Here is a 27,060-nt window from a genome sequence, read left to right as displayed (position 1 = left end):
GCTTCAATCTGCATACAGCTGAAGTCTTTGGATATGTGTGTACACACCTGGGGTCAGCATGCTTTTTGAGATGGACTTGGAGAAGCCAAAGAATGGGCTGTTGTGGAAGGAAGAGTCCTACACACAATGCCAGAAACTGCCAACCCTGTGTAAACAAACATATACATGGCAACAAATCCAACCTGTAAACTGCACTACAAACCACTGCCCCCGGTGGAAAGGTGGAAAGATTTCACTTGTACGCTCTCCATGGTTATGTGTAGCACCTGTAAACAAAGCACCTGTCTCCTCCCAGCTGAGTCAACACAATGTGCTCATGAGAGTCAGATCTCCAATGAGTCATCAAAAAGACAACAAAAACAAGATACCATAACTCAATTTATGTGGTATTTAACGAGAACATTTTTATATTAACATAAACTTCAAAGAATAAATCTATTTGTTAAATGAAATAAATACCTGAAAGTGTTTATTGTTACTGATACTGTACATCAAAGCTGTGTAAGCTTCTATACACTTCTATACGAGCTGCTTTGAGACAAGGTCCATTGTTAAAAGGGCTATACAAATAATTTGAATGGAAATGATAATTAAGTCCTGGCAAAAATAATTTGCTCATTCAAATTGAAGCAATATATCTCTCAGTTAAAATGGTATGATTCCACTAAAAGACATTGTCAGACTGAACAACTGGACTCACAACACCAACTTGAGATGTATACGTTATAATCCTATCAGTTCTAAATTTAAAATGACTTTCAAGTATGCTATAAACAAGTGTATGTGTAAATGATTGTGTGCTTGTTAAGAGTTGGTCTGAACTTTCAGATAGAACTGATCTGAATGTTCAGATAGATCTAACCACAGGAAAATGTCAAACAGTGGCAGGATGTTCTGTGGGTACTGAGCACCATGCTTCAGGCTTTTTCAGGCTATGATCAGATGATCAGAGTAGTCAAGAATTATACCCTGTGGCTCTAACACTGTAGTGTAGTGTCTCTGACTCAGAATGTACTACAATACTCTGACTAAATTACACAGGGTGGATAAACTAGATGAGAACCAGTTAGAAAAAACATTGGGGTTGGCATTACTGCCTGTTTACCCAGTCTTCACCGGTATGATGATAATGCTGTGGGCACAAAGCAAACACTGTAGTTATCTGGTTAGACCCAACTGTCCTCTCAGAGGAGGATGTATAACTCTAAAAAACAAAATAATAGTCAAAAACATTCAGGAATCCAGCATGATGGTGTTTGGGCATGATGGTGTTTTCTTTAACTAAAAGAAGAAGCCTTACAGTGTAGAAAATAGAATAATATGTAGTCTTTAAATAAGGGCTGGTTATTAGTTTGGATAAGCCCTGACACACCTTCAGTAAACTGACACTGTATTAATGCTGTTAACTAAACATAACAGGAGTAGACATAGAATCATGATCTTTCATCTGATCATAGCCTGGCTCTCATGAGAAGCATGGTTCTCAGTACCCACAGAACATCCTGCCACTGACTGACCCCTGCCCTTTCTGACTCAACACTCCTATTTTTATCCGGGCTCGGGACCGGCACTGAGAGTCAACTCTCCAGTGGCTAGGTTAGCTCCCTGCCCGGGAATCGAACCCAGGCCACGGCAATGAGAGCTCGGGATCCTGCTGCTGGACCACCTAGGGACGCGTATTATAATATAACCCACTGTTAGATTTTCCTCAAATTTGGCTGCACAGTCGTTGGGTGGCACGCCAACGTACTAAAATGCTTCTAATACGTAAAAGAAAAGAAAGCTGGACCAAGTTCAGCGGAAAAGTGTTTATAGAAGACGTTCGTGTAGCATAGCAGTCTTCTGGAACTTAACCCAAAGGAACTGTCTGTGTGACCAGACTTTATACCTGGTAACAAATGGCCTTGAAACAATACAAAGATACAGTTAGAACCTCCTACTGAAGAACTTACAATGGACAGGACAAAAGGTCCATCCTGTGTATTGATCAGTTGACTGCTTTACAGACAGGCCATTATGTTAACTACAGGTGGGGCACAGGCCCAATGTAATCAGCCATTTGGTTACCCCTTTACAGTTATATGTAATTTAGAGGTGGGGCACTGGAACATCAGACGTTGATTACATATGAATGTCAGGTTTTGATTATGCATGAAAGAACTAGACACAAAATCCTTCTCCACCATAATATAACCTGACAAATGTTTAGAATTTGTCTATTAATAACTGATGATCTACTGTCTAAAATACTGCTTTCCATTTTAAATGCACACTTTCTATAGAAATGCTGCCCTCACCTGCAGGGGGCCTGGCTGGCCATGAGGCTGCCTCCTGCGTGTCTGTTTGATGAGCTGGCAGTAGATCTCATTCTGCAGCTCAGAGTGTGTGAGACACATCTGCAGCGCACACTGTGCCAGTGTCACGTGGTAGTCTATGGCTGGAGTGTCGATGACCACATTAATAAAGAGCTGGCATGTCTGCGGTACAGGGATGGTGCGGGTGTAACATGTTAGCAAAGCTCATCTATAATGAACAGAATATACAGCACAATGAGCATAGGTTGTGACCTTAAAAAGTTTGATGGCTTCCGTCTGTAAGGCCTGCGAGGGCAGAGTTGTGAGTGAGGTGGACAGGGCTTCCTTGCTGAAGCACAACATGGGATGCCTCCACACTTGAGAGCCTGAAGAAGAGCAAATGCAATAGCTGACCAGAGTGACTTAATTATATGGACATACCTACAAAATAGATTTGTTTTTACAATGTCAGTGAAGAACCAATTATGTTTTACAATATTAACCAAGATACATACCTGATTCCCCGTCCACACTGTGCAATCTGCCAACCAGCTGCTCGAACTCAGTTCCGACCTGCCCCACGTTGGTGCCCGCTGCCACCGACAGGTGGTACAGCCATGCTGCCTATAAAACATTACTAGTTAGCATATATGGAGAGCCCTCTGTTGCCTATGGGGCAAACTGCAATTATAATTAAAACATTGCCAAGTCTACATCTTTTCTGCAGCCAACCCTCAGCTTGCACTCAACGTCTTAAGAGTACAATGGAGGTAATTTCCAGGACATAAAATGTATAAATTTTAAACTCCTTCATGGCAGTGAAGTGAATGGCAGTTTATCTAAAGTATGTTTACAATTGATTTGATTTTTACAGGCCAATAACTAATAAATGTTAAAAAAGTACTGCTGATCACAGCAATGATAATAAATAAATAACTATAAAATACCTGTTCTATTAAAAGTAGCACTCTTTATACAGCATTTATACTATATTTATACTGTACTTTGAATCTGTATGTTTTCATTTCAATTCCTGATTCCTAATCTAGACACTGACACTGTTTGACTGTAAAAGTAATTTGACTAAAAATAAATGATATTAATAGCTACAATTAAAGTGGAGATTCACATTTCCTTCTGTAATTCTGTATTTTCCTTCTGTTTTTTTTTCTATCACTACAAAGGTATTGGTATTCTGATTGTATCATGTGTTTTAGTAGCTGACTCATCAGCTTTATACATGTATATAAGTCAGTTTCAAAAACAAGATAATTGTGGCAAATCAACTAAAACTGGCAGAGCAAGTTAGGCTAAATTTATTACTGTGCTTACCTTCTCATGTGGGGAATCTATGTGCAGATACGTTGGGCTCTGGTTCAAGGTCTGAATGGAGATGGTGGACTGAGAGAACTGTCCACTCTTACTGTCTTCATCTGAGTTCAGTTCTTCCACATGTGCTCCTGCTAGCCTGATCTGACCAAGGGGAAACTAAGGGAAGAAAGGATGACGATCCTGATGTATGAGAGCACAGACACACACAGACACACACACACAGACAAACACACACACACACACAGACATACTGTAGACACCCACACAGACAGACACCCAGACAGGCAGACACCCAGACACAGACAGACACACACACAGACAGACAGACACAGACACCCACACAGACAAACACACACACACAGATAGAGACACCCACACACAGACAGACACCCACACACAGACAGACACCCACACACAGACAGACACCCACACACAGACAGACACCCACACACAGACAGACACCCACACACAGACAGACACCCACAGACACCCGTACAGACAGACACCCACACACAGACAGACACCCACAGACAGACAGACACCCACAGACAGACAGACACCCACAGACAGACAGACAGACACCCATACAGTCAGACACCCACAGACAGACAGACACCCACACACAGACAGACACCCACACACAGACAGACACCCACACACAGACAGACACCCACACACAGACAGACAGACAGACACACAGACAGACAGACACACAGACAGACAGACACACACACACACAGACAGGCACACAGAGAGAGACACAGAGAGAGAGACAGAGAGAGAGAGACACACACACACACACACACACACACACACACAGCAGGATGTACCTTGTCCTCCTGGCATCTAAAGTAGTACAGTGTCTTTCCAATAAGTGCACACCAGACACGCTTAGAATAGTCATGCTTCATCTGAAAGAAGCAAACATATACAGATGTGCCACATTGCTAACAAGAAAATCCTAGCAGGTTGACAGAATCCACAATTTTATCACAGTATGTCATCAGATCCATGCATAAAAAAACCAACATGTATTTGGATCTATGGAGTTTGCGCTTAATTTATATAATTATTAATATGGTCTATGTCAATAAACTGTTGTTAATGATACATACATACTGTACCATCACATGGCAACACAGCCCTGCTTACCTTATGTGTTAATTATGCTGAGTATTACCTGCAAGGTGCAACATAAAGCTAGACATCTAAGAGTACATAAATATCTCTGCAGAAACATATTAGGATTAAACGCACTGTTTTAGTATTTCTATACAATGTGGCATACTCTTCATGTTGTAATTATATCAAAAAACATATCTTCTATTAAATCTGTTTTACATACATGACCTTAAAGTGTATTCAGAAGAAGTCTCTAACTAAAAATGTCTCAGGCCACGATACACAGTGTATTTTGCTTGTTTTGGGTTTTTATAATAGGATAGAGTAAAAACCTTAGTTAGATGTCCCTTCATGGCTGGCCGGACACTGGGTTGGGTAAACAGGGGACTGGCTGCTTTGATTTTCTGTACACACTGCAGGACCATCAGCCACTCCTCTAGTAGGTTAGGGGAGTCTGCTTTTAAATTATACACATGTTTTCCTGTCACCACCTGTGAACAAGAACATATAGATACTCAGATACCACAGATACCAGGTTATACTCTTGACTGAAAGGATTCAAACAAGCCATCCAACTCAGAAAATATGGAGAAACACATTAGCCATTAGAAGTCTAACACAGTGGTATTATCTGTTTTGACATCTGTATCTGTTTTGGGAACATATTCATTATCTGTATTTAAACCAGCGATCGATCGATCGATCCATCCATCCATCCATCCATCCATCTCTCCCTCCCTCCCCTGGAAATACTGAACAACAGTGGAAAAAAGTATTTAATCAGATGCCCTGTGAAACTTTCTGGCAAGCTTTCTATCTTCTACTGTATGAGAGAAAATAATAACATCTTTCCCAAATTAACCCCAAATCTTTAGTTATAGTTACAACAAGACTATTTTATAATATAGCCACAGATTGAGATTAGTTAAAAACAATGGAGAATGATAATGGCCTATGAGGCTGTGGCCTAATAAATAAAAGCATTTTCTATTATTGGCAGAAAAAATATAATTTGTAGAGCTCAGTAAGGCAGTGTTTATGTTTATAGGATCACGTGTTGTAGATATATAATCACAAATCAGAAATACACACCACAGCAAAATTTTGTCCACGGTAAAGACTGTAGAAAATAGGAAATACACATTTCTTCAAATTATTTTGGTTTTTGGCTGTTGTGTTATCTGTACAATGTTAATAATGTATTTGTGCTCAGATACATCCCTGCCACACACACACACACACACACACACACACACAATACCTGAAGTATTTGTTTGCCATCACCACGAGAAATAGTGCTGGAAGCGGTTAGCTCAATCTGGCCTTGAGGTTTACGGATGACATCACTCTATGGAATAGGAAAATGAGAAAAGGGGACAAACCTGTATTAAATTTTCTTGGCACACTTTTTTTTTCTTGGCTCACACAGTTTTGACCTACTGTGGAAACCCTGGCTGCATCATGAGCATACTAAATACACAGGTTCAGCGCTGCTGGAAAGTCTGTGTACCCTTTACAATTTCCTGTATTTCTGCGTAAAAAGGAAATGATCTGAAATGCAAACAGTGTGTCAGGAGAACCCTATTAAACAAATGATGCAAAAACATTTGCGATTTTATAGACACAGTTATTATAATAATAGAAGTCATGGTGTTTCAGTGAAGGGGAGACCATTCAGGTGTAGGTTCAGCAAGCCCTCACATATCAAAGTTGGGTCTTCACCACCCAGGTTTATGAAAGTATGCTATATCTTGATCAAAGGAGATTCCTGAGCACCACAGAAAAACTTTTCGATGCTCACCATAATAATATGGAAATGTGTCATTTGTGTAACTGAACATCACATTTCATCTCAGACTTATGAAGAAGTACTGAAAATTGTAAATGGTTCACAAACTATCTAGCATCACTGTATTTGGTTCATAAACAAGGAACTGACCGGTGACTTGTAGTACATCAGTTCTCCATCTTTCAAGACAAACCAGTGGCGTTTCCAGGTTTTCTTCCATGTCTTGACCATCTTAAGCAGGTACCCAGACTTTTCCATCGGCTCCTGGACCAAGATATTGTCTCTTGTGAGTATAATGGGCATGTCCATAGCAGCCTGTGTGTGTGTGTGTATGTGTGTGTATATGTGTGTGTGTATGCATGTGTCATACACTCTTGCCACTGTCGCTACTGGAAGAGCAGGTCTTTTGAAGTTTGTTCTCGGGCTCAGAATACTCGGTGTCTGTAGAATAGGCATCAGGAGGAATGGCATAGTCACTTTCAGAAGCCATGGAGGAAAGAGACACAGCTAAAACCGGAGAGAGACCCACATCAGACATTTTCCAAAGGGAACAGTGTAACGTGTAAGGGGATACGCAAGTCTGAGGTCAGTTTCTGTGTGTCTACCTCTCCTGAGGGAGCTTTCCTGGCTTTTGGCACAGTTGGAGCTGGAGGGACGCAAACTGATCTCTTCCTCCCCAGAGTTTGAATGACACTCCTCTGAACCTTCCTCTTCCTCTGAGGTGGAAGAGTCCTCTGAAAACTGAGTGTTACTCAGCAGCGCCACCCTCTACAGGAAGAAAACCAGTGAAACGCCACGCTCATATCTGTCGTAATTGCTTGACAATACTGCCCTCATGTGGCCAAACTGTATAAAAAGGAATAGCAGGTGCAACAAATACAGCAATACAGAAAAATACAGAAAAAAAAAAAAACATTAGCCAACCTGTTAGCATAACGATTTGATTTGTACTATTAGGCTTTAAGAGAGCTTAAGAGCACTTTATGGCAGATGATGCAGAAGAGACAATATCCAGCTGCATAGATTTAATTTAGGAGTGGAGTAATAGGAGTGGGTAACCAATAATATCCCTTTATCCATTATATATTTATATGTATTAGTTTCAGAGAACTATTTGACATGACAATTGACTTTGATTCCATCTAATCGTTGCATCTGGAATGAGAAACTCTGATTCGGGTGAATCTCAACCTTTGTTATCAGGCTAACTTGCAAATTGTGCTTTCTGGAATGGACACTGGTTTATTCAAAGCAGATTTAGATATCAGGTAATTGAAGATAAGCTATTTGCAAGCCAGATACAATATCAGCTGGCCAAGGATCATGGGTAGTACATTTTGCTTAGTTGCATCCTTATTCTTGAGCCAGCACACATGCTGATGTGTCATTAGGTTCAAATCAAACATTTTGGTTTTGGAAGAAAGCTACCTCTCGTATTTGTGAACTGAGACAACTCATTCATTCATTGATAATCTTTAGTAACTGCTTTTTATGTTAAGGAGACAATACCAGCAACACTGGATGCAAAGTGAGAGAATTCACCTGGGATGGGATGCCAAGACATTAATTCTATTCCTGGGCTAATGCTGTTCCACCTATTTGCATGTCTTTGGATAACTGGAGGAAACTCATGTGAACATGTACACCTCCAAACTCAAAACCATGAGCTGTGAAAAACAGGCTGCTACGCTACCCACTGTGTTGAGACGACTGATTTACTGAAAATGTTTACATTTCTGGCATTTGGCAGATGCTATTATCCAAAGCGACTAACATTCATTTCATTCAGTTAATAAATAAAGAAGCCCATTGTCTATGGGCCCTCGAGTAGCAGCTTGGTAGTGATGGGATATGAACTCACAACCTTCCAATTGGCAGTCCAAGAACTTTACCACATCTAAGAAAACTACTGTAATTCCAATCACACCCTGGATTTGTTTAGAAACACCTACACACATACTATACATTAGTAGTATTATTATCTTATTGGTCATGTTGCAGGGGGGCACGGTGGCTTAGTGGTTAGCACGTTCGCCTCACACCTCCAGGGTTGGGGGTTTGATTCCCGCCTCCACCTTGTGTGTGTGGAGTTTGCATGTTCTCCCCGTGCCTCGGGGGTTTCCTCCGGGTACTCCGGTTTCCTCCCCCGGTCCAAAGACATGCATGGTAGGTTGATTGGCATCTCTGGAAAATTGTCCGTAGTGTGTGATTGCGTGAGTGAATGAGAGTGTGTGTGTGTGTGTGCCCTGTGATGTGTTGGCACTCCGTCCAGGGTGTATCCTGCCTTGATGCCCGATGACGCCTGAGATAGGCACAGGCTCCCCGTGACCCGAGGTAGTTCGGATAAGCGGTAGAAGATGAATGAATGAATGGTCATGTTGCTACTTATCACTTCTGCCCTTATTGTGTGACCTTGTGACCCCACAGAACAGCAACTCTCAAATTATTTATCTAGTTTTAAAGCAAATTTTGAAGCAGCCTGATTAAACGTTGTTTTCCCAATGCACAATAAAATGGACATCATACATTCCGAACTCAAATGACCTCTGAATTAAAGGTGGACTAGTGGGGCACTTTAGAGAGAAAAGTTCTGTGTTGACAGACGCACAAAAATTGCTGAGTTATTGATCTGAGACCACTTGGAGCACTGAAATGGACAGAGTGTGAAAGCACTCTTACATGTCCTAATTAATGTACACCATTACTTTTTGTTGGTGTGTTTGATTTGTGATTCATAAATCAAACCCATTATGGATCTGTGAAACCTTAAGACACTTTAAATTATTAATTCACACTGCTTGTGTTCAGTACGTTAGTCAGTTTGCAGCCCACTGCTTGAAAGTGATTTTCAGTAGCATCGCCAGTTAGCAGCAACTGAACAAAAATGGCAGTAATTGGTATTGAATCATCCACTTTATTGCTATCAGTGGATAAAAAGCTATAAAAAAATACTGAATTTAATTTTCAACCAGAGGTGTTGCATTGCTCGAATCAAGCTCAGCTGGTCTTGATAGAACCGATACCTACCCCTTTGACTGTGGTGTAGACCGGTGTGTTCATATTTCTGTAGACGAGAGATGTGTACAGAATGAAGGCAGGGTATGAGGATGGGTGGGAGGAGTCTGGATAAAGAGTAAAGACTGAGATGAGGTTTGGCATAAGAAAGATAGACTGAAAAATACCAGTGACTTTACTCTTTTATTCTGGAAATATTCAGAAAATACAATGATGGATAGAATACTTATTTTAATCTATAAATGATAAAGCAGTGTGACAAAGCACAGTGATACCTCGAGATATGAGTGCTTTGACATACGAATTTTTTGAGATACGAGCTGTGATTCGACCAAATTTTTGTCTTGATATACGAGCAAATTTTTGAGATACGAGCATCCAAGCCGCCGCAGCCGAAACAAAGATCCCCAACAACCACGTGTGCTCTGTTTCCCCCGCCTCAGCTTCCCGCGTCTCACTCGGTTAAAGCCGCCTTTCCACTGCACATGACAAACAATGGACGATAAACAGGAAGTCATTCATTTACTATGGAGAGTCGCAAAGGCGCTGCGTTAGGTGCCGTCCATCTGCGGATCCGTAATTATCGGATCCATTTTAAGCGTGGAATCCGTTAAAAAATTTGAACTTGCGTGATTACACTGCATCTGATATGCCGACCGGACAGGTTTTTATTAAAACAACCGGCAGATGTTAGTGAGGAAAGAGTGACAAAAAAGGCAAAAACAAGTGAAGAGAAAAGCGATGGAGAAAATTAAGCAAAATTAATGTAAAGAAAACTTTGTATTGTAGCAATTAAGTTCAGTTAAGTTAAGAGAATTTCAGTTCAGTCAGGACCACTTTGTCAAAAGAGAATTTATTAGATGATATGCATACAGTTAGTGTTGGCGGTATGGTTCTGTTCTGGGCAAGAGTCCACGCGCCCGTCCGTGCGCATGCATGGTCAGAGCGGAGAAAGCAGCGAAAATAGAATAAACCCCCGTATAACAGAACCACTAATCATGCATAGTATTAGAAATGCTCGCTTACGTGTTTTTGGAAAGTAATAGACGAATGAATGGATAAATACATAATTAAATAATTAGAGAGAGAGGGAGAGAGAAAAATATGTGGAGATTTATGACGTAAACTGGTCCAACGAACACGGGTTCCGGCATGGTGGAGTCGGGGTTGGAGGAGGGAGTTTAGATCGCAGCAGCGAAGCGCTAGAGCGGCTCTATGAATGGGAATTTAAATGGTCGGGTAATATAGATGTCGTAACCGGATTGGTGCTGATTAACAGCTGATTAACAGCTGATGCACGCTTGACAACGTGGCCTGACAGAACTAACGCGATGCTTGATTTAAGTTCGTTAATTTTAGTGAAGTTTAGTTAAGTTCCATTTAAGTGTAAAGTAGCATTAAGAGTGTACAGTAGGGAGTAAGTGAACGAAAGTGAAAGTGTACGTACGAGACAAAATTCCTCCTGTTTACTCCTCCCTCAACCTCCGTGCGCATCTTCCGTAAAGTAAAACCAGTTTATTTTTTTTAACATTCTCTTTTATTACTGTATGTTTTTATACAATATTTGTCATTTATAAATACAGGTACTGTACATTTTTCATATTCAAAACACAAACAAAACAACTGGAGTGGAATTTTGCGAGCTGGAACGGATTAATGGGATTTCAATTCATTTAAACTGGGAAAATTGTTTTGAGATACGAGCAATTTGAGATACGAGCAAAGTCGCGGAACGAATTAAACTCGTATCTCGAGGCATCACTGTGAAGAATAATACAGAAATGGAGAGAAACCTTACTTTCATTTTCAAAATGAAGATGTTAGAACTTACCTTTATTTGCTACATCTGTACGTGATGTTTCTGAAAGCCGAATTCCAGATTTAGCCACAGCGTATATTCTGCTTTCCTGAAGGCAACAATAAAAATAGTGTTTAGTAAATGTGAAGTAAGAACAGATGAATAAAGCGTATGGGTTGATTACTAACCCAGGAGGGGAACCTGTGCAGTGGAGGAGTGGGAGGTTTGTTCCCTGGTAATGGTGCAGCTGCATCAGGGGACTTTGGGTCTTCTGCTAGGGTTTTAGAAGGCTCTTCAATGGGTATTGTACTTTCACTGGTCTCCATCTCCTGCTCCTGTGGCTTCAACGGGCGTAGCATGCTAATGGCATTACGGGTTCTCCCGTAGACTGTTTCGCTAACCACTGACGGCTGGCTTAGGTGCTTCTTGGCTAGAGCAACGTTAAAGGCATTGGGGCTGCGCAGACGAGGCTGCTTGGGTGAGGCAGGTGTATCATGTGTGTCCTGGGATGGTGTGGGACGTTTTGGGGTCAGAACTGGGCTGGGTGTATTGGCCTCACTGGAGGAGGACGAAGAATTTAGACGCTGCATGCGAAAGCGCTTGTTCAGCTCGTCCGAGGAGCCGTCCTCAATGTCCACCATGTCCTCGTTGGCTTTGTGCTCGGCTGAATTATCTGATCCGGCTAGGTGAGATGAAAATATTTTAGAGATGGGCTGCTGTATGTCAGTGTCTTCTAAACAGGTAATGTTAGGTTCCCTTGGTTCTGATTTGTCCTCAGTGCTGTGAGCCAGGATGTCCTCTGCAGTGTCACACTCCTTCTTCTGCTCAGGCTCCATGCCAGAGCTGGGACACACAGCCTCAGTCTCCGTATCTTGTTTATTCCCACAGTCTGTTGAGAAACAAACAGAAAGTCTGGGTTACACATTTACTCCATCCACAAGGATATTTGGGCTGCATTGTCCAGAAGCACAGGTACAGATTACACAATCAAAGAAGTCAACATTAGTTATAAAATCTTCACAAGTATTTTTAAGTTTTAAGATATATGTATGAGGATCTGCCTGACCAGATGTGCTCCTCTGAACTGGCATGGGGCCGGTCCGCACCTGTGGACTCTTCCCTTGGACATGAAAGCAACCGAAGGTCAGGCTGCTGAGGCGTTGGGCCTGTCCGGGTTTAGTGTGATCTGACCCTCTGTGTCCTACAGCCTGCTCCAAGACTGATACACAATACATGCAGTTTAGTTAAGGGTATTACTGGACACTACAAGTCGGTTTGCAAAACCTATAGTGTTACACTAAGACAAAGGAAAGATGCTTGAATAAATACACCTTGAATTTGTCTTTTCAGTTCCAATATCTGAGACTCCTGCTGTTGGTTTGTTTCCTTCAAGGAGGTGTTTTCTACTTCAAACTAAATCCATAAGAAAAACAGGTATGAGACAATAAGGCAAATTCACACTTCACCCCCATACAAAACACACACAATATTAAACTTGTGGATGAACACAAACCTCATTTAACTTCCGCATCACCCACTCCTTGATCTTTGCAGCTTTCTCCTCTACAATCTTGGCATCTTGAATTCGGCCCTGTTTCTGTAGCGGTGGAGGTTATGTTAGTGATGTTGCATTAAAAACAGATACAACACAAACTAGCCGTGTGTTTCTTTCATTATTAACATGTGCATTAACTGTTAAGTGAATTTAAGCATTAAATAAAGTCCTCATGATGACAAGGAATGAAATTCACACAACCTAAAAAGCAGAATGTGCCCACAAGCCATTGTAAACTGATGGTGGACATAGATGTGTAGATGTTAAAGAAATAGTATTATAATTGTGAGTATTGCAAAACTTTTTGATATTCGCATGGCATCTGTGATAGTTCTATTTCTTTACGTGCTAGCTAGCTTAAAGGTATAATAGGTGATTTTTTCTTTTTATTTCCTACCTCACAAATAATCTGGAAAAACAAACTGAACATAAAAAATAATTAATGGTTGAATCCAATGCCCACGCAGATGTGTATTAATTGGTTGATTAATTTTCCCTTCACCCTACCTCATCTCAGGCTAAGCAAGAGCCGAGGTCCTCTGAACAAAGAAGTAAATCTGTGCCATAAAAAAGACTAGAATATACATTGGCAGTGCTTTTCCCAAGATCGAGTTATTTATTATTGTTGAAAGCAGCCAGTCATTTTCTATCAGTTTCTGTCAGGATTGTAAAATCCCCTGCTTGCCCCCTACTGTTTGAATAAGGTATTGACCTGCTCCTCTAGCTGTTGCTCCAGTGAGGTTATGAGCTCTTCTTTCTCCTGCAGAGCAGCATGAAGGTCTTGACAGCGTCTGAAGAGCTTGAGCTCAGAGTCACCAGACTCCACATTGGTAGCCTTCAGACGCACCTCCATCCACTGCACCTGAAATGCACGATGCAAACATAAACCTGTCACACCAGGTCACAAAACATCACATCAAGTCAAATAAAACTAGAAAAGAAGTTTAGAGCACTTACCTGTTGATTTGCTTCATAGGCATTTCGCTCTGCCTCCAAAACCTGTGTTTCTAACTGTTGCATCTGCAAAGCAACACACCACCAGGTCACACCATTCATTTCGAGAGCTGTTCAATTAAATAAACACACCACTTTCATAGCACGCACGCACTCACGCACTCACTCACTCAAGCACTCACTCACTCAAGCACTCACTCACTCAAGCACTCACTCACGCACTCACGCACGCACTCACGCACTCACTCACTCAAGCACTCACTCACGCACTCACTCACGCACTCACTCACGCACGCACTCACGCACGCACTCACGCACGCACTCACGCACGCACTCACGCACGCACGCACTCACGCACGCACGCACTCACTCACTCACGCACTCACTCACGCACTCACTCACGCACTCACTCACGCACTCACTCACTCACATCCTCGTGCATTCATGCATTGTGACCTCATACATTCACTCACACCCACCCACCCACACACACTTGCACTCTCACACACACACACACACACTCCTGCACACACACACTCCTGCACACACACACTCCTGCACACACACACTCCTGCACACACACACTCCTGCACACACACACACACTTCTGCGCACACACACACACTCTTACACAAATTCATACACTCACTCAATCGTTCACACTCACAAACACTCACATTCTCAGATCGCTTACATACTCACTCAACCACTCCTTTACTTACACACTCACTCACGCACTCACTCACGCACTCACTCACTCAAGCACTCACTCACTCACGCACTCACGCACTCACTCACGCACTCACTCACGCACTCACTCACGCACTCACTCACTCACGCACGCACTCACGCACGCACTCACGCACTCACTCAAGCACTCACTCACGCACTCACTCAAGCACTCACTCACGCACTCACTCACATCCTCGTGCATTCATGCATTGTGACCTCATACATTCACTCACACACACCCACACACACTTGCACTCACACACACACACACACACACACACACACTCCTGCGCACACACACAATTCTGCGCACACACACACACTCTTACACAAATTCATACACTCACTCAATCGTTCACACTCACAAACACTCACATTCTCAGATCGCTTACATACTCACTCAACCACTCCTTTACTTACACACTGGCTCACTCATTAACTCACTCACTAACTCAATCATAATCCCTCCATCCCTCTCTCTTCACACATTCACTAGCTCAACGTGGCAGAAAACATCAAAATGATGTGCTTTGTCTTTAAAAACCATAGAGTTATAAATCATTGAATTGGTAGCAATAACAAAGCATTAGCTGCTCCAGAAAAACAACTTTGTCACTGTTTTTGGAAAGAGCCAAAATCCCCACTTTCCACTTACCTATGTGTGATTCTTCCTCAAACTATTGCCACAAATTTGGAAGCACACAAATGTATAGCATGTCCCTATATGTTGTTGCATTACAATTTCCTTTCACCGGCACTAAATGGGTTAATGTGCACACAAAGCAGGGTCCAGGAAACCCCACTGAACACCTCTGTGGTGACTGAACCTCAGGCCTCCTCACCCAGCATCAGCACCTCACTAATGCACTTGTGGCTAAATAAACACAAATCCTTACAGCCATATAGAGTACGGTATGCTTAAAGAACTCCTTCTTTAATAGTTTGCAGTCATTCTATTATGTAAAACTTTACAACGGTTATATTTTTCTCTCCATTTTAAAAAGCCAAGGTCTTTCTGCCACTTTCACACACTGCCTTCATTATTAACACTCATAAAAGCGAGCAATTTAAAGTGATCTAATACATCTCTACAGATATGCCAAGAGTGATTCACTCATGTTTCCATAGAGTACATAAAAGGTTTTAAGATGCATTTATTCTCTTCAAATGAATATACAAGCCAGAAGATACAGAAAATTGTTGTTTAAAGCTTTTAAACAGACTTTTCCTTTTTGTCACCCATTTTCTAAACCCATTATCAAAAACATCTGTTTTTTAATCCCTTTATAATATTGTACACTATAATTATGTCCCAGTTTATAAAACTTGATGGTTTTGCCATCATTGTCTTGTTCAGTGACCATCAGGAAGACCAGTACCACAAAAATGCACATAAGTCATAGTGAGCTAAAATGCATGAACAGTATGTTGTTAAGTTTTTGAGGTTTTCTGTCCTGTTTTAGATTCGAACCAATTTTCAGAGGATGTTCTGATCAGTAATGGCATGAGCGAGTGTGATGAAAAATATCAAACGTCTCCATGAATGCCGATTGATGTGTGTGTTACACAGAGAACACAGATTTCATACTCATTAATTCATATCAACATATCACTGTATTTATATGTTTTGAATATTCCATATCACAACTATTTCTTCTCTGTTAAGCCTATTACCATTTTATTGCAAATAAAATTTGTATTTTATTGCAAATTACTGTTAATTCCATTTTTGACTCCATTTTTATAACGATCTGACTATTTTTATATAACAAGGACGGTCATTAAAAAAAAAAAAAAAAAAAAAAAAAAAAAAATTCACTACATGCTGTGTATGATTCAGTGATTCAGTGATTCATGATTTGAGATTCAGTTAATTTTTCTTTTTTATGTATCTCTGTTTGAGTGGGTCATATGGCAAAAATACTATTCACAGAGCACAATAAAAAAAATGTGAACTATGAAATAAATAGGAAATTTAGTTCCAATGCTGTTTTGCTAGTAAAAGGTCAACAAAACAGTCCTGTCATAAAAAACAAAAGAACGCTTCAACATTTACAACTTTCAATAAGAACAAATAGCATTTGACAAGCAGCTGGAGGGGAAATTAAGCGATTGAAAGATTTGTAATATTCATTTAGTTACTTTGTACTTTTGATTAGCAATCAAGTTAATTAAATAAAACATAAAATAATATTCATATCATATAGTCATATTATAGTCCAGAACGGACTGCAGACTATATAGGCATTGGAACGTATAGCTATATAATTGCAATGTGTTGTTTTTGGAAATCAAAAAAGAGTGGAACTCTTTGGCTTTTGGCAAATGATAAAGCTAACAACCTCAATGTACAGATATAGAAGCAACGTAATTATAGACTATACCGTATGCAGCTGTAAGACAGAACGCTAGTTTTGTGTGGATGTTACTTGCTATAACCTCAGGAAGCCTGAAGTAACAGGATGAAAGAGTAGGAATGGTTCATTCACAGTATAAACTGTACAGAACAAGAAGACAGGATGGCAAGAACATCAACAACAACAACATCAGGCTCTGGGAAACCAGACTTGTGATCTTGGACACTTTAGTCACATCTAAATACAGAAATCTACATGTACGGTATTGTGCTTGACGTTTATTGGAGTAAAAGTGCCTCTTCTGATCATCATGTCCAACTGAGCTGTGAGATATTGGGTGTATCCTTATCAAATGTTTGAGCCATGTTCCAGGATGTAAAGCATGGATTAGAATGCTATAGTCCTTTTCTTTATCAATCTACCTAGAGAAGCTGATGAGCTCCACCGAAAAAACTCACCAGAACTGACTGAACCAACTCTTTTACGACTATCAGATATAACTAATGTTCTAAACCGGCTGCAGCTTCTCATTTACATGTATGAGATGCTTGAGTTAAATTCATATACTGTACTGCTTCTCCTACACGCCATCTACCTCGGTGTACACACATGTGCCACACACCATAACAGTCTGAGTCTGACACTTTCATCACTAGAAACTGTTAACTGTTGAAAAAGTTCAAAATAAACCAATGCCATATAGGCCATGCTGCAGTCAGCCTCCCCATTCCTAACATTCCAAGCCATGTGCTTTGCGGCTCTCCCTCCCCGCAGCCCCACCGGAGCTTACAAAGCCTGTCTGTGTTACAAACCAGCACAACACCACCGCTCTAAATTCCCCAGCATCACCTAGCTTCTGTACACCAACACACAAACGCATTCATCGCTCGGTCCACACTGTATAAACTGGATCGTTCTGAAAGATAAAATCAGTATACAGTATACATAACATGGAAATAACCCCCACTAACACAGCAGTGTGTTTGAACATCATGCCATTACATACCATCATTATATACCAGTGTGTGTTTTCAGGCAAACAAAATAAACATGTGTGTGTGTGGAGCAAGTGCTGCAGAGAGCAGAAAAGTCACAAGTGCCTGCTTGGACCCTCACGCCGCCTTCTGCTCAGTTGGCTCTGGATTTGAGGCCACCACCCACACAAATGTGGAATCAATCTGGGCGTGCCAGGCATGAAGAGGAGCGAACACTAAACTAGAACAGATTCTCCTTTTTTGTATAGTGCTCTCAGTGTATAGACATTCACTGGTGTTTGTGCATGTGCGTGTGTGGTTTTCTTTCGCAAGACGCATGAAGTCACTGACACAAACTCCTATGAGACCTTTGATATTAATAGTAATGGAAATTAAGAAAATGCTGGCAAATTAGTGTTTGATGGTTGGCATGGAAGGTTGAATATGATTACACAATTTCTCTAAAGTACATATAAAGTCTTCTTCAGCAATTAGGCTACTGGATATGAGGAAAGAAACATGATGTATTTCTACTCTAAAAAAGTCTTGTGTTGTGTGTTTTGCATGTTGACTTCCCATATAACATACTCTCTGTTTACCAACCCTGGCATTTCCTCCCCTGGGTGTCTCATGATTATGGGATGGTTTATTTTCTGCTCTGTCTGCGGCCCCCTCTATTCTCTCTATTACTTGTTCACTCCCTTTCCTTTCATCTCCTAGTGCTTACTTCTCTTAAGAGTTTCGTTTAGTTGCATTCTCTTGGCAAAACCCTGCCCTTGTCCTCTAGTCTAGTGTGAACATCAACACAAGATTGTATCCTGCAAAATAAATAAATAAATAAATAAATAAATAAATAAATAAATAAAAATCTAGTATGGCTAGTGCTCATTAAATCCCATGAGCAATCAGGAAGCAATACGCCCATGACCAGTAAGGCACTGTTATGACCGATGTTATCTTCATCAGACAAGCTTGTGTGTGTGTATGTGTGTGTTTAAGTGTGTGTGGGTGTGTGTGTGTGTGTGTGAAGAGGTCAAAGTAATGACCGCTGGCTTATTAAACTGGTAGCTCAGCTGAGTGGAGTCAACAGAACACATAGAAACACTCCTTCTACTTAGATCAGTGCTGCTTCAGGTATTTGTTCCAGCCAAGCAGAAGCTACACCTGATGCTACAAAACTAGCACTCTGGGTAATATCAGACAGCCCTGTCATAGATAAAGCAGCATTGGTTTATCCGTCCATCTACTTTCTGTACCAGTTTTCCGACACAGGCTCACCTGGAGTCTATCATCCAGTCTGGCCTCCCAAGATGGGGTGCAAACACACACACACACACACACACACACACACTTGAGTTAAATTCATTGCCGCACAATACCCCACACTGCCCCACAATACCCTAATACTACCCTAATAGTACCTATATACCTAATACCTAATATAGTACCTAATACCGTATTTAAGGAATAAAACATAATGTGTGTTTTTACAGAAAAATAATCTGTCATGATGGAATGATGCCTAGTGTCACCTGGAGTTGCTGGTGGTATGTATGTTTTTAAACCACAGACTCACAAACACACACACACACACACAAACACAAACACAATTTTTCTCCTTTTTTTGGCATCTTACCACTGTTAGATTCCGATGACTGACCTAACTTATTTCATTTCTTACTTCTGGACTTTAATATCCTTTAATTTACTTTGTTTCATCTATTGTATTTCTAACAAGTCTGAATGATATAACGGACATAACATTGTCTTTGTGGGGTGGAGAAAGGAGTTGATGGGGCTGTTCTGACGGGGTGTTTTTTCTGTGTTCTTATTTGTTCTCTGTTTTTATTCATTGTTAATGATAGGGGAAAAAAAGGGGGGAAAATGGGATGTGGATACTTCTATGGCAGGTATAGTCCAGAAATATGCATGATCTATAAAAACAAAAACTAAACAATATGCACTAATGTTTGCAATTGAGTCTATACTCCAATAAAGTTTCTGTCCCAGAACGCAGCAGTCTGGATCCCAGTGGCCGAGCGTCTGTTTATATTAACCTCTAATCAGTTTTCCCCTGAGTCGGACCAAAAGAAATAGGCCATAGAGCGCGCGCACACACACACACACACACACACACTGGCTGTAACACACCAAACATGGTAAATACTTTAGTATGGAGTTGTTTGACTCCCTTAAAGAACTGTGCTGAGCATTTAAATGAACAGAATTTCTACTAGATGTTACCAGATGATGATATTCCAGATGCTTCAGTTAAATGCGGGTGAGTGAAACAGGCAGTAAGTCACTGTGGGAGGACGCTGCAGATATAGTAAAACCACATTGCTGCTCTGTAATTAGAGACTCTTTAATAAGACATGATGGTGTCGTTTTTACTTATTCAGCATGAGGTTAAACGAAAGCTGATCTTATAAAGATGCTGGAGTGATCGGATGGGAGAACGGGCGTCTGACGTATAGATGTTGGAGATGCTAACCTTTTCTGTGGTGAGGTCTCGAATCACACTCATCTGTCCACGGAACTTCAAGAGCAGAGCTTCCAGAGCCATATACTTCTCCTTCCATTCGCCAGCCGAAGCCTCGTCGGACTCGCTCATGGTGAGGGACTTCACAGCTTCTCGGTCCTGGAACAAACTATGGACAGTCAGGCGTGTAGCACATTATATATAGTCATGTGAAAAAATTAGGACACCCCATTAAACATTAAGTTCTTCTTTAAGAAATGTCAACATGCCAGTTTCTAATCTTGTTTTAATTTTACAATTGCTTGTAAACAACAACAATATAAAATCACTTTTAAACAAATGAAATCACCAAAATGAGTATTTCAACTGAGGAAAATTTAGGACACCCTGTGCCCTAATAGCTAGTGTTTACCCCTTTGGCTGAAATAACCTCAATGAGACATTTCTTGTAGCCATCTACCAGTTACTGACATTGGCTGGAAGAAAGTTTCCCCCCACTCCTCAATGCAGAATTCTTTCAGCTTTGTGATGTTTGAGATGTTTCTTACATGCTTTCAAATCACCACACAGGATCTCAATAGGATTTAGATCCGGTTGTCTGATGTGGCCATTTCAGAATTCTCTGTTTTTTACTTTTCAGCCAGTCCTTGGTGAATTTACTGGCATGTTTGTGTCGTGTTTTAAGGTCCAGTTTCACTTCAGTTTAAATTTTTTGACAGATGGTCTCACATGTTCCTTAAGCAGTATCTGATACAATGTAGAATTCATAGCGGATTCTATGATGATGACTAACCAGGTCCAACCATAAAACTTCCACCGCCATGTTTCATAGTTGGTATGAGGTTCTTTTGCTGAAAAGTTGTATTTGTCCAAATAATTCAATTACAGACTCATCTGTCAAAAGCACATTATTCCAGAAGTCTTGTCCTTTGTCTTTCTCTGTGGTCTTTCCCAAACTTCAGTCTTGCCCTCATGTTTTTCTTAGACAGTAAAGGTTTCCTCCTTGCACACCTCCCATGATAATTAAAGTTGTGCCGTATCTTTCTAATTGTAGATTCATGCACTTTGACATCAACTGTAGCAAGAGCTTGCTGTAGGTCCCGTGATAATGTGTTTTTAGAGACTTATTTAAGCCTCTGCTCTTGTTGTGAATTTGCTTGGATGGGATGGCCTGACCTGGCCATTTTAGCAGTTGTTTTATACATATAAATGATTTTCAGACAGTGGAATGATTACAAATTCTCTTAAGCATCAACGAAAGCCTCAGAGAGCTCTTTGGATCTCACCATAGTGATACATCTCACTTCAACAATTAAGAGCAAACCAAACTAAATATCTGAGATTTAAATAAGCCCAGCCTTCTAATGTGGGGGTGTCCTTCTTTTTCCTTACAAGAAATTACCTTTTTTTTCCATTTCTATGGTTAATCTTTGGTTTTATTTGTTTAGTTATATTACTTGGATATACCAATATTGCTAAAATGAAGATAGAATGCCAATATGTTTAACTATTAAAAAAACCCACACAGGCTTTCATGGGGTGTCCTAATTTTTTCACATGACTGTATGCATATATACTAATTTCAAAAGTAATAGCACTGAAATGTGTCAGCTGACATGTTAAACAGAGATAATAATACTTATGAAAGCCACAGCAGGCAGCAGGAAGACAGAGGGGCAGTTATGTGAATACACTCTTTTAGCGAGTAAAAAAAACTAAAACAGCTGAAGTGTTCCTGGCATGGGCAAGGCCTCGGACAAACCCACCACTACCAAAACAAACTCTGACCAGCCAACGTGAGTCCACATCACACTTTTCCATTGTACGCATTTGAGTGATGAAAAACACATGTCAAGTGAAGGTAAAGTTGCAGGATGAAGGAGAAGTGAATTTAAACAGAGCGTGAGAACGTGCTTATTATAAATGGCGCTCATTATAGATTTGGCCTCAATTCATGAACACCTAAGTGTAAAAAAAACAGTAAAATGTCTGTGAAGAATTTGTGCAAAAATGGTCTATGATGTCAAACTTTACTTTCTTAACTAACACAACATTCTAACAACTTTCTGTATCATTTTATTTTTCAGCTGAAAGGGTCATTGGAAATTCACATTGCTTTTCACTTAAGTACAGAAGTCATACAAACAGAAGTCGAAGACAAAATTTGTGTTAGAAAAAAAAATTGAATACTTTTGCACAGCAGCTGTGTTGTTTGTTACGGAACGTAATTAAACCGCAAGTTAGTCACGTGGGTCAATTGCAAGCAGAACTAACTGTTTATGTAAGGAATAAAACATGACGGTGGGCATAGTGGCTTAATGGTTTACCTCGTCCCGGTGTGTGAGGTTTGCATGTTTTCCCATTAAGGGATTTCTCCATGTACGCGGGTTTCCTCCCCATTCCAAAGACATAAACTGTAGGTTGACTTGCCTTTGTAGTTTGTAAATATGTGTGTGAATTTACATCCAGGGTGTCCACAACCTTGTGCCTAGAGTCTCCTGGTATAGACACGTTCCCCATGACTTTGTATAGGATGGATTGTTAGACAAAACATAATGTAGTAGTGTGAGGTGTTTGTGTATGTGTTTTGTTTTGTAATAGGACATCATGAAATTATGAAGTGCTTTATTCCTCCCATCTTATAGCAGTTTGCTATAAGCAGTTTTTTTTTATTAATTAAAAATCAACACTGTTCTATTTTTAATTATGTATAGTTTATGGTACATCCACTAAAGTTATTTCCTGTTATCACTTACTTTGTTTTAACCTCATGAGCCTCTGTTTTTCTTCTCTCAGCCGCAGAGCTCCCACTCTCTAACCTCGGAAAACTTTACCTATGACAAATACAAGCACTGATACTGAAGCCTCCATCCATATATAATACATAATAGTTTATGTGGCGTGAATGCCACACAAGTTTGTGTAATCGAGCTGTTACTATAGAAAATGTTGGTCATATGAATGCCATGCAGACTGCAGAATTCCACAGTGCTGTGCAGTAATTAAGCAATGAAGCCGGGTGTGTTAAATCTGGAACAATCACTGGTCCTTACAGGAGGTCGGATGCTCACAGAGCACTTTAATAGGAACATCTGTGCACCGGCTCCCTTCTGCAGTTATCTAATCAGCCAATCATGTGGCAGCAGTGCAATGCATACAATTAGGCAGATACAGACGAAGAGCTTTAGTTAATGTTTAAACATCATAATAGAGAAAAAGAGTGATCTCTGTGACAATGTAGCATGATTATCTGTGCCAGATGAGCTGATTTGAGTATTTCAGAAACTGCTGATCTCCTTTTCATACACAGAATCTGGGACGGAGGCAGCAGTGAGCAGGGCTGGGCTCATTCCACCCAAGTTTGTGTTTGCCCAACAAATCAAAGTTTGACTATTTATTTTAGCTAAAGGGAAAAATAAAACATTCTGATTGGATGGGCAGCCTATAGAGCCAATGAACAATGATCCACACAAAACAGCTTCACCCCGCAGCACAGAATAGTTTTTCTCTGCTCGACTCATGCTACTGTGAGTTCGACATACTTACAAGCTCTGGCTTCGTACTGTCTTTGTTTTTAAAGTTTACCTACTTTTCTCAATTTGTGATTGCTGTGCAGCAGCTAACAACTGCTCATAATTTGACCGGCAAATTTTTGTTACAACATTATGTGTTGTGCAATGTATTTTTTGAGCCTGTAAAGCAATACTAGTGCTGCCTGTGTCTCTGTTGCTAGCTAATTCCAGTTTTCACTCCACAAGCACTGCTCCTCCTCAGTTCTCAACAAGTGCCCCAAAGGAGCTATTTCAGCCCTAGTCCCAGTCGGGGGAGTGTGTATGTGTCGGCTCTACCACTGATCGCCCACTTATTATTTGTACCAGCCCACCCTAATATAATTGACTGGCCCTGTACAGATTGGTGTGAAATACACTGACTGAGTGACAGTTCTAGGAGTAAAAAAAAACATTGTTGATTTTAGAGGTCAGAGGAAAATGGCCAGTTTGGTTTTCAATTACAAAAGTCTTTAGAGCTTATACAGAATGGTTCAAAACAATATACAGTATGTAGAGTCCGCAGGCTGAAATCTCATGTTGATGAAGGAGATGTGAAAAGAATGATTAGACTGGACTGAGCTGCCAGGAAGCCTACAGTAACTCAGAAAATCACTCTTTACAACCGTTGTACCGTTGTTGAGAAGAAAAGCATCTCAGTACAAACAAACACATTAAACCTTCTCCAATCTTCAGCTGTCTATTCTGGTTAAGGTTGTGCCTATGACAGCCTCAGATTCTTTGTTTTTTAGCTGACAGGAGTTGTAGCACATCCACCAGATGCTTTTCTGCTCAACACGGTTGTAAAGAGTGTTTATCCGAGTTAATGTAGGCTTCCTGGCAGCTCAGTCCAGTCTAATCATTCTCTTCACATCTCTGTCATCAACCTGGCATTTCAGCCTGCAGACTCTACATACTGTATATATTTTTTTGTGTTTTGAACCATTCTGTATAAGTTCTAAAGGAAATCAGCAGTTTCTGAAATACGCAAACCATCCAATTTGGCACTAACCAGCACGCCATGGTTAAAGTCACATACACTCACACTTTTTTCCACATTCTGATATTTGATGTGAACCTTAACACAACATTAAAGCTCTTGTTGTGTATCTGCATGATTTTATGCATTGTGCTGCCGCCACATGACTGAATAACTGGATACCTGTGTAAACTAGTACACAACCGTTTCTGTTACAGCGGATGGTGAGTGTATAATCTACCATTATTATCACTTTAAGGTAAATAATATATTTTCATATTAGTGAACCATAATGTACAGTTTTTTAGTAGGAAATCAGAGAACGTAGAGGAAACCCATGAACACACAGAAGGAACATGCACAGAAACTGATCCTTGGAGCTGTGCAGAATATTTCAGTTTGAGACATACAACTTAATAAATTCGTATTTGTTTCCTTTGTTGCCTCATAGCTGCAAAGACCTGGGTTTGATACTTAGCATGCGTTGTCAGCGCAGAGTTTCCAATTTTTCCCCCATGATCACATACTTTTCCTTGAGGTTATATATGGTTTCCTCATGCCTTCCAAAACATGCACGTAGACATCCTGGTTATGCTAAAATACTGAACTTCTAGCTCTGAATGAGTGTGTATATTGTGCCCTGTGATGACTCCAAGCAGGGTGAATTCTCCAACACTGCACCCAGTGTTAAACTAGAGATACCCCTCAACCCTGATCAGGATGATGCAGATTTACTAAAGATGAACAAAAGAATGAATGGTGATATTTGTTTCCCACAGATGAAATAAAAGCAGTTCTTGGTAGCAGACCTTTGGAATAATAAAAAAAAAAACGTCTGATCTGCAGGTATATAACATACACCACTGTATTTCATACTTACTACATTTAAACCCTTCAGACTATAGAGAAGTGTATTCTTCACCTTAAATTTACAGCAAACATCTGGATCATTTAAATACTGTTTTTTTTCTCGTTAGTTAAAAACAAACAACATAACTAAAAATCCAGAAAGAAGAGAGATGAGACGAAGATCAGTGACACTTAAAGAGGAGGAGGAGGAGGAGGATGAAGACGTGGTTCTACCAAGATCCACATGCTGTTTGTATTATGCACTGCTCTGCTTTGTTATTAATGAGGAAACATGATAAAACGTTGTCTCATCACCCTTGGGAGAAGGAGGAGTGAATCTACTTCCCTTTACTTCCCTCTTTTATTAGAAAAAGGCATTTTAATTAACTTGCCTGGTTCTTTATTACGGTAAACTCATTTCTGCGTACTTTATGTATATTCCTTTTATTAATATATATCGGAACGTCAACACTGGATCTATACAATAATAAGTAATCTAGCGAGACCCAAGAATAATACTATTTTCACGTGTGCACCGAAAACGTAACTTACTTTTGACACCCTTTACGCACACAAACGCGCGCGTGTCCACATCCTGAAAGAGAAAAGTCTTTATAGTGAAACAGTGACATCTTACCCTAATGTAATAGATGGTAATATAGCAGCCGCTTTCACTCCATAATTATTCTTAGTGAAGTCTCAAGTCTCTGAAAGCGTCCTTAAGAAACCAGGCAAAAACACACAGTGCGCGCGCTCTTTCACTCTCTCACACTCTCTCTCACTCTCTGACTCTCTCTCTCTCTCTCTCTTTTACTCTCTCTTTCTCACTCTCTCTCTCTCTCTCTCTCTCTCTCACTCTCTCTCTCTCTTTTACTCTCTCTTTCTCAATCACTCTCTCTCACTCTCTGACTCTCTCTCTCTTTTACTCTCTCTCTCTCGCTCTCTCGTTTACTCTCTCTTTCTCACTCACTTTCACTCTCTCTCTTTTTTTCACTCTCTCTCTCTCTCTCTCTCTCTCCTTTTCTCTCTCTCTCTCTCTTTCTCTCTCTCACTATTCATCAGCATCTCACAGCTTCTCCACTGCCTGGCGCAGATGGGCGTGTCAGTCACCAAACAGACCAATCGGAGCGACTGTGGGCGTGGTTGTGCAGCGTTCAGAACACAGGAAGTTTGCTCTAAATTGACACTCAGTTCAGCCAATGAAACACCAAAGATTATTCCTCTTGACCAGTCGATGTGGACTTGTTTCCAATTAACTTCAACTTTTCTCTATAAGTGTA

At 40.5% G+C, this 27,060-nt stretch overlaps 1 protein-coding gene across 3 annotated transcripts in view; it reads right to left on the bottom strand.

The window, feature by feature from the left end:
- plekhh2 (pleckstrin homology domain containing, family H (with MyTH4 domain) member 2) overlaps positions 1-26,820 on the bottom strand; it is a 32,392-nt gene extending 5,572 nt beyond the window's left edge. Inside the window, exons 1-22 of one of the 3 annotated variants that reach the window (XM_060872123.1) lie at positions 26,418-26,820; positions 23,161-23,238; positions 20,417-20,563; positions 13,863-13,925; positions 13,618-13,767; positions 12,864-12,947; positions 12,682-12,763; positions 12,417-12,569; positions 11,539-12,239; positions 11,384-11,459; positions 9,565-9,659; positions 7,143-7,305; positions 6,908-7,044; positions 6,688-6,801; positions 6,010-6,096; positions 5,081-5,239; positions 4,457-4,537; positions 3,627-3,782; positions 2,810-2,918; positions 2,568-2,680; positions 2,298-2,477; positions 48-145 (exon numbers count right to left, since the gene is read on the bottom strand). In XM_060872123.1, coding sequence (XP_060728106.1) covers positions 48-145; positions 2,298-2,477; positions 2,568-2,680; positions 2,810-2,918; positions 3,627-3,782; positions 4,457-4,537; positions 5,081-5,239; positions 6,010-6,096; positions 6,688-6,801; positions 6,908-7,044; positions 7,143-7,305; positions 9,565-9,659; positions 11,384-11,459; positions 11,539-12,239; positions 12,417-12,569; positions 12,682-12,763; positions 12,864-12,947; positions 13,618-13,767; positions 13,863-13,925; positions 20,417-20,536 — 2,921 coding nt within the window. In that variant the 5' untranslated portion in view covers positions 20,537-20,563; positions 23,161-23,238; positions 26,418-26,820. Of the gene's footprint in view, positions 1-47; positions 146-2,297; positions 2,478-2,567; positions 2,681-2,809; positions 2,919-3,626; positions 3,783-4,456; positions 4,538-5,080; positions 5,240-6,009; positions 6,097-6,687; positions 6,802-6,907; positions 7,045-7,142; positions 7,306-9,564; positions 9,660-11,383; positions 11,460-11,538; positions 12,240-12,416; positions 12,570-12,681; positions 12,764-12,863; positions 12,948-13,617; positions 13,768-13,862; positions 13,926-20,416; positions 20,574-23,160; positions 23,239-26,417 lie in introns of all 3 variants that reach the window. The other 2 variants (XM_060872124.1, XM_060872122.1) reach the window with 2 other exon arrangements.
- Between the last annotated feature and the right edge of the window lie 240 nt (positions 26,821-27,060).

Source organism: Tachysurus vachellii, chromosome 6, assembly GCF_030014155.1.
Source record: "Tachysurus vachellii isolate PV-2020 chromosome 6, HZAU_Pvac_v1, whole genome shotgun sequence".
NCBI lineage: Eukaryota > Metazoa > Chordata > Actinopteri > Siluriformes > Bagridae > Tachysurus > Tachysurus vachellii.
This window is presented reverse-complemented; position numbering and strand designations above follow the sequence as displayed.